Below are 8,675 nucleotides of genomic sequence, written 5' to 3' on the forward strand. Positions count from 1 at the left end.
CGTTTGTTGCCATAGTTTCTGCGAACATGGGCAAGGGGGTTGCTGAGCTTGGAAGCAACCTCAGAGAAAAACCTAGTAAGCCTGATGGTGAGCCTGATGATTGAGGCAGAATCAGGAGTTTTATTTGTTGCTCCGAGCTGTTGACTGTGAATCTTTAAACTTGCTTCACGTGTGTGCGGGTCGGGATCCGTTCTTCTAGTGGAATGACAATGGGCACGGCTGAATACATTTTCTCTCTCTGAGCTTCCTCACGCCATTTGTAGGCCAAACACACAAAGCATGACTCCCCGCTACAAAAGAATGAAACTAAATGTTTGACAAGGCCACGGACAAAAGCGGCATTTCACAAAATAACCCCCCACCGCCCTCCCTTCTCTGCCCCCCCCCCCCTCTCGCTTCAGAGCTCTGTTTTAGAGGTGAGCTAATTCTCTTTCACTCACTCGCTGTGATTCTCTCATCTCTTAACCTCTCTTTTCTGGTCTGGGATTACGCAGCAGAATATCAAGGAAACACTAATCCTAAAAAGGTGCCAATCTTCTGTTCCCTCCCGCAACGCCTCTTTCCCCTCCCACTCATTTCCCTTTTTTGGTCAACTTGAAACCTCAGCGGGGAGGGGGGGTCACACGCTTGCTGGCTTCTCACCTTCTCATTGGACTACGTGCAAGCGATGACATTACTAGTCACATGGCAGGGAGTCCACGTATCGAGGCAACGTGGGGACATCCCTCAAGATGAGACAACCGGTTTTCGGAGGAACAAACCACCGCTCTATGGGTGTAGCAGGCCACATTAAACCCCACAGAGTAACAGATGTCAAACACCATCATGGCAGCTATGTTTGAACAAGGCAGATACAGATACATGTAAATCCTCAGGGTGTGAAGTAACTACATAGCAATGCTGCCAGTCTCTCTGTACGTAAAAACCTTAAAAACTGGATTAGTAGTTTGTAGTTTGTTGCCTTGAATACATAAAGAAAATAATGTCGAGGCACAATTTTAAAAATCTTTTGAAAATCCAATCAATAAAACGGTATAGTTTCTATGTGATATCTGTACGTACTGATGATGATTCAGATTTTAACTATTTACTAGCAGGGGTGTCACTGAGGCTACCAAGAATCTACAATGGCTTCCAAGATTTATCATTTAATGCCATTTAGATCTGAATTTAGAACAAAATCAGCTGTTGAAATACACACAAGTAAGAAATAGACTCAGTTCAAGATATATTCAGGACCTTCTTTCCTCCTCACTGGAAAGCTAAAACAATTTTCAGTTTAATTTGAGGCTAGTGTGTATGTGAAAACAGCAAATGTGTGTCTGAGGAAGAGTGTGTGTGTGGCTGTGTGTTAGATCCTCTGAGCTCGCGTATGCTCTCTTCTGAGCCTTCTTCACATATGGACCGTAAACAGGGTGATTACCAGACCGGGCTGGGCTCCGCCTGAACGCCACCCAGGGACTCTTTACATCATCAGCGCACTGCTCATGCCCGGCTAAACACACAAACACACACACACACACACACACTGAGAGCAGCCGCTCGCACACGCAGCGCAAATGAGGGTCTCCAGGTGACCATACGGTGGCCTAGGAGGAGAGCTGGCTTCACACTGAAGGCACCTACGCACAAGCTTGGATCTAAATACACACACACGAGAAACACAAATAACATTTCCACACAAACAAACACACAAACACACGTCCTGTACGTTGATATACATTTCACAAACATGCTCACAGCAGCACACACTGTAACACACACTCAGACACACACACATTATTGGCCCCTGTGAGAGATATACTGCCGTTTCATTCCATTCACTCCAGAGCTGCCTCCATGATATACTGACTACACCGCCTGTTAATACAATATCTGCTCTAGTGCTTTCTATCCAACCTCACAGCCCACAAAAAAACACGGAATATAACACCGAGCACGTGAATGGACACATCTCCGGCCCGATGCTATGAAATGTTGAGAATTAACCAAATGGGAAAAAAAAAGAACAAAAAAAACAATCCAGATCGTTCTGGGCTAGGGCCAATGTTTATCTAACAATAACCATACGTTCAAAAACACCTCTGCTTTTTGGCTGCCGTTGCATACAAGTCTCTCTGTGTGTGTGTGTGTGTGTCGGGCGGTAAAAAAACAAAAAAAAATATTCATGCAAACAAATGACAATACCACCTTGATTTTGGGATTTTCTATGCCGATTTCTCTTTCCCACTTGTCAACTCAGGGGCATTTGATAAGGTAAGGGAATAAAAAGACGGGAGGGTGCATGGAAGATACGGGGTTTGTTATTGGTTGTGCAGTCATGGTGTAGTAGGGGTGGGTCTGGGGGTCGACCTGGCTTATTTTTCTGTAATTTTTTTTTGAATAAGCACGACTGGGCTTGCAGCACCTGTGGATAAGGACATTCTTTTAGACAGAGAGCCTGATTATGTCTTGAGTTAACCCTTCCGGGGGTTCTTGACGTTTATAGTCGCCTCCATTGGCGTCGGGCGCAGGTCCTCCCTGTAGGACAGACTTGGAGGAGAGGAGAGAGGAGACATACGGGGCGTGGGTGAAGGGGACAGGCGAACATAGATAGGGGAGAGGAAGAAGGGAGGAGGGAGGTAGGAGGCGAGAGAGGAGAGGAGGTGAGGGAGAGCATTAGAGAAACAATTCAGATGGAGAACGAGGCTGATGATAGAAAGGATGAGCCAGCCAGACTGATGGTATCTGAATAAATGATAAATATACAACAAGCCACAAATTCAGCAACACAATACAAATTTAATCTGATTGAATGGTTGGACACGTCGCTGATGTATGTTAGCAAAAAGGGACAGTAACACCAATCTTTAACATCTGGAAATAAATTTGACCCACAAAACTAATCGAGGCAACTTAGGAGTTATTTTGGTGCTACTCCTCACCAACTCCTTTATTTCAAAAAAAGACTTCTGGACTCAGTCCGGACAACAGCCTGAAACAACATTAACATAATTTAAATGTTGTATATAAAATAAAAAGTGTAACTTATTTAATGTAATTTTTTCCTGTTATGTTGATAACGTTCAATTCAAATCACCAGGTTACCAAGATGAACAAAATTCATCTTATAATTGTTTGGTTTGTCTGACCAGCAGGTCAAACCCCAAGACCACTTAATGTTAATGATTAGAAATCACAGAAACGTAGCAAAAATACATCACATATGAGAGCTGAAACATATCCATTACTCCAGCCATTCAATTAGATAATCAAAGATTGTTGATACACCTTGTATCGTTGACTAAGCGATTACTGTGTTCAGCCGTACTCGTGTTCTATGACGGTAGAAATTGGTTCCCCAAAACAGGAGTTTTAAAACAGGATTTGATATTAGTCCAAGCCCGGTTCAAATACATAGTTGATGATTTGGCCATCTCTGGAACAATCAGATTAGTACGCGCGAGGAAACAGGGAAAGAGAGCTGAACACACACGGGCTCCGCCTACTTTATTCCTGCTGCAAGCGCCCCTCAAAGACAGACAGTTCATTTGGACGCATCCAAAGCAGATGCATCTGGAGATTGCTCTGTCTCTCTCTCTCTCTCTCTCTCTCGCTTGCCTCGCTCCCCTCCCTCTTCATTCTCCTCTCTCCTCTCTCGCTCTCTCTCTTCTTGATGTTCTGATTAGTTAATTACTTATACAACACATCTGTGGTTGAATGCATGATATATACATCAGCTGCATGTTGGCCGAATATTATTTCGTGTTACTGTCTACCTTCCTGGCTCGTGTGCTCGGCCGAAACAATTAAGGTTTACTGAGCTAGATTCTGCGGGCGTCGGTGGGTGGTGGTGTGTGGTCGGGGGTAAGGATGGTGGGGCGGGGAGGAGAAAGGGAAAAACAAATACAAACATAACAATACTGACAACATATGCCAGCAAATCAAAAAGATTTTATATAGATTATCAAACAGATCGCTTTGACGGATGGATGGTGTACCGTCGGCGTGCCGCAGGATCGCTTGCCTGAGAAAACACGAGGTTTCGGGTTTGGAAATGAGAGTGTTTACGTGGTGGGGTTGGGAGTGCGGATAAACCGAACCGGAGACAGCACCGCGATGAGCGCCACCCAGTTCGCTCTTGGATAACATATGTTTCCTTGCGTTTCACTATCGCCTGAATTACTTTTCGTTTAAACCTGCCCTTGACACTTGACAAGTGAGGGCGAATGAGAGATGGAGGTGCAGGGGTGATGAGCTTACAACTGGTGCTGTGCTGTGTGTCAATAAATCTGCCATTCGGCCGTGTTGGAAACGCTACGCAGCAAGGAGATAACAGGGAGAGAGGAATAGAATAGGGAATGCGTGCACCACGGTCGAGGCTAACATCTGCTCTAAGAAACATACAGGCCTCTCTTCTCTCTCACAGACACACACACACACAATCGACACAACAATGGATCTCTTCCAGAACACCTTAAACTGCTCCAGCAGCTTCGAAGGGCCCTCTGGGTTTAGAAGGAAGTGGAACAAGGAGGAGGGGAAGGAGGGAAGAACAGAAAGGGAAGGGGTAGGGTGGAAAAGCAGCTATCATGCATCAGGCTCGACATGCAGGAAATTAAACACAACCTTCTGTATTCTGGCTGGTGGATGTGATTCCAGGTGTGTGTGGTGTGTGTGTGTAAGAGTTTCATTGGAAAGGTGGGGCGGCGCGGTGTGTGGATGGTTGGTGGGGGACACAGAAGGAGAGGAGAGAGAGATGAGAGAGCAGAGTGAGGTAGACAAGCGAGTAGGAACAGCAGCTGGCACCAAGCCTCCAACACCAGCCCACTCGGTTGTGGTGTCTGCGTGTGTGTGTGTGTGTGTGTGTGTCGTGAGCACAACGAGCCTGTTCGTGTCTATAAAATGCTGTTATGCTCTCGCTGTGTGTATAAATTACGACGAATGCCTCAACTACAGAGTAGCATTTAGCAACAATATGGTGAGTGATGGCAGCACAGACAGCTCGCAGACATCACGAGAGGAAGAAGGTCGGAGCTTGTTAATCTTATTTATACTGCAACGTAGTTATCAAGAGACAATATTCTTTACCTTAAAATAGCCAGTGCGCCAGCTTATTTACGACCCTACTCAGGTGAACAACCGCGTATTCATGTGCTGCAGAGTCATTTTTAGCCGTGAGCTGTCTCAGTTGCCCACCACATATTCTTTTTTTTTTTTCTGAGAACTGAAGTAGTGCTTGCGTTCAAAGACTCAGGTATTTTATCAGGTTTTATTTCTTTCTACAAGTGCAAAAGAGTTATCTGCACACCTGACCGGTTAAAGTAAAGAAGCTACGGAAGATAAATCTACCGATCGCTCACCGACAGCTAACTTTCCACACATGGACTCGGGGCCGATTTTGGTATCAGTGTGCCACCTCACTCAACGGTAAATTGCCAAATTAAACTAAGTCTCTGGTTGTTTCTTTAGCAGACGAGGAGGAGGAGGAAGTTTTCGGATTCCAAATGGGTTTTCCATTTCCTGGGAAAGGAACGTGTGTTGTGTGTGAGTAATAAAGCTATTCTCATATCAACATGCAGGAGGGCACCCGATAGATTGGCACCTCGCCTCTGGGCGCAGCAATACCGCGGTGCTGGTTTGGTGTGTTGTAGAGGGTGTGTGTGTGTGTGTTTGTGTGGTGTTTCATGTTTCACTCACGGTTGTGGGGTGTGCGAAGAAAAGTTGTGCGATCACACGCACTGTGATGATCGCTGCGGCACGTATACGTTCAGGTGTTCGTTCCTAGTACATTTACCAGAAAGGTGGTGTGGTGTGTGTGTGTGTTGTGTGTGTGTGTGTCTTACCTGTGCAGCTGGATCTTAAGCGTGACCACGTGGTAGACGTCCTGCAGCATGTCAGCCACCGTAGCATCCGGTGCGTCTGTCACATATGACAGGGGGACGGGGTTCCACTTCCCCACCTGAATCATACCTGGAGGACGCAACGTGCACACGTGCGCGCACACACACACACACACACACACATAAACATGGGTCAACGTGGACACGGGGAAATAATGACACACACAAAAGCACGGCGATTGGACACAAGAGCAAACACGAAAAAGAAGAGAGAACATCAGCATAAAGTCTATTTTACCACCTTAGCTCACAGAATAGGTTCGTTGAAATAAAGCCACGTGTAAACACTCTTCATAAACTTTATTTGTTTTTGAAATCACAACAATCGCCTCAGACTTTCTCCTGAGATTGCCTTTTAAAGAAATAAAGAATAAAAGTAGCAGCCAACACAGCAGGATGAAGCTTATAGGAGAGGTGGACTAGGATGTGTGTGTGTGTGTGATGGACAGGCTATAATAAAAGAGCATGCTAAGAGGCACCTTGAAACAGCCACCCTCGGCCTGCGTGTGCTCAAGTGCAATTAGCAGACCCTTTCCTCCACCTGCCCCTCCCACCCACTGAGTCACTGAGTGTATGTCTGTATAAATATATACAGTATGAGTGTGTGTGTGTGACCCCTGAGAGACTTGAGCATCTCCTGTCTGGGATCAGTGTCAGGATGTGTTACTGTGGCTTCAGATCTACTGGCGGTACGCTATTACGGTCACCGAGTGTGTGTGTGTGTGTGTGTGTGAGGCATAAAGAGTGTACAGCATGTCAGAAAACGCTGTAGAGAAGACGTTAATGAGCATTAAAGAGATAAAGGAAGTGGGGAGGGGGGCAGAAAAGTGGCAGAACCGATTGGAAAATGACGAGGTGGTGATGAGAGTCGATGGGTGAGGTCGGTGGTTACCTTTGGCCTGGGCCGCTGAGCTGTGGGAGTAGCCCAGTGACAGCAGGGCCATCTCGATGAGCTGGTTGAAGAGCATGTCCTTGCGCACCAGGACGAACTCGGCGTGCTCCTCTTTGCTGTCAAAATCCATGGGATTCTCGTAATGCTCGACCACACAGAACACGGGCAGCATGTTGCCTGAGGACACAAAGGGCTCGAGTGAGAACTGAAGGGTTCGCATTTCTTCACGTGCAAACTTCGACCTTCAGCGATAACTGCGTGTTTCGCGAAAGGGACGAGATTAATATTCAGTGCTGATGATTAAGTTACGCTGAGGTTGAGCGTCAAGGGGATTATGAGTGAGTGAATAGATAGAAATGAACTGAAGGATGAGTTTAGACCACAAAGGCATTTTTCATTTCTTTATCTGAACCCTCACCTCTTTGTCTCAATGCCAAACTCACGGGGAATCAAACACTCCCTAGGTGCACAAATAACCCGACTTTGTTCACCCTCTTTTATGATTTTATGATACTTCTGTCATGTCGTTTAATTGATCTTCCTCCTGAGTTGTTCGACGATGGTTTTTCCATCTGCGATCCCATTTTAAGAAGGTTTTTTTCATCAACTGTTGGAGAACTCTTTCCTGCAGTCTCAGGTTCATCTTGCAGGTTTGAAGATGATGAAATTATATTACAGAGATGTTGCACTGCGGGTTGTGTAACAAAATTTATACAAACCCTTCAACTTACGCGTCTCCTTTTGGCACTATGAACTTTTTATTCACTATCAAGGCTCTGGGCTCACGTTAGCCTTTTTCTTTCTGCCTGCCAACCCCAAAATCATCTTCCCAGGATGCAGTGCTTCAAATCCCGAGCCACCTCTGCACCCTGAGGGTTCGCTAGTCTGTGTCAACAGTGGCTCTGCTTTTTATGTGGAATGAGCAATCCTTGTCCAAAGACTACCGAATGTTCAAGGGACCCGCTGTGCAAATATCACCCAATATGCCATTTTTTTCTAAAATAACATCCCTGAAATTTAAGAAAGTTTAAGGGCAGGGGGACAATTTGGCCTTTTGAAGTCTCAGTCCGAATGAAAACAGCGAAATCTAAAAAAAAAAAAGGTTGAAGAAGAGAATCTACTGTATAGCTTACTGTACACTGTTCACGAGGGGCTCTGTTGCCCTACTTTCTAAGTATGTCTCCACTCTGCTGTCACCTGAACAAATTCCTGTACATTTATTGTCCTGGCCGATTAACACGATTCACATTCCAATATTTTCCGATCCCAGGCGTACCAGAAGATGCACACGGCTCTGGCAAAACAATCAATAAGCCGACAGATGCCAGGGAATGTGCTGAAAGAGCTGCTTTTCTCCTCCCCCGATTTTAATAGATAAAGATCTAACAATAAAGACTGCTGTGTAGGTTCATTTGGGGGATCAATACTGGCTTTGTTTCCAGGGAGCCCGGAGAGGGCCGCGGTAAATATTGTTTCGGGCTCGGACACAATGCCCACTGTGGGCCCTGTGCGGAGCCTCCGCCGCGGACCGCCCACCCGCCCTGCTTCACCCTTTTTACCCAGGAAGAAACTTTTAAAAATAATAAAAAAAAAACGAGAGGGAAGGCGAGAGGAGGAGGCCTGGAAGGAACAAACGTCGGAGGAGGCCGAGAGAAGCAGAAGATGATGAAGGGGAAGAATTAGGCTCCCTCAGCTGGAGTGCGACACGTAGATTAAAGGAGCAAATAAAAGAAACGGCCCATCCGAGGACACTCACGCAGCCACATTCCAAGAGTTCCTCAGCTCTTCCATGCCCAAAGAAAACCAAAACCAGCCAAACAAACAAACAGACGAGCCTCGGCTGCCAAGTGCTATTACAACTCCGAACCTGCAGGTTTTTAAAACTAATTTCCACTAAAAAA

General features: G+C 45.9%; 1 protein-coding gene across 1 annotated transcript in view; it reads right to left on the bottom strand.

Moving 5' to 3' along the window:
• Nucleotides 1-8,675, bottom strand: part of LOC118336581 (DNA-binding protein SATB1) — a gene marked incomplete in the record, with an annotated part of 58,244 nt that overhangs the window by 35,239 nt on the left and 14,330 nt on the right. The window contains 2 exon segments of the mRNA XM_035673252.1: nucleotides 5,826-5,952; nucleotides 6,775-6,951. Of these exon segments, the coding sequence (XP_035529145.1) occupies nucleotides 5,826-5,952; nucleotides 6,775-6,951 (304 nt within the window).

Source organism: Morone saxatilis, unplaced genomic scaffold (assembly GCF_004916995.1).
Source record: "Morone saxatilis isolate NCDOM2014 unplaced genomic scaffold, NCSU_SB_2.0 Contig24, whole genome shotgun sequence".
Lineage (NCBI taxonomy): Eukaryota > Metazoa > Chordata > Actinopteri > Moronidae > Morone > Morone saxatilis.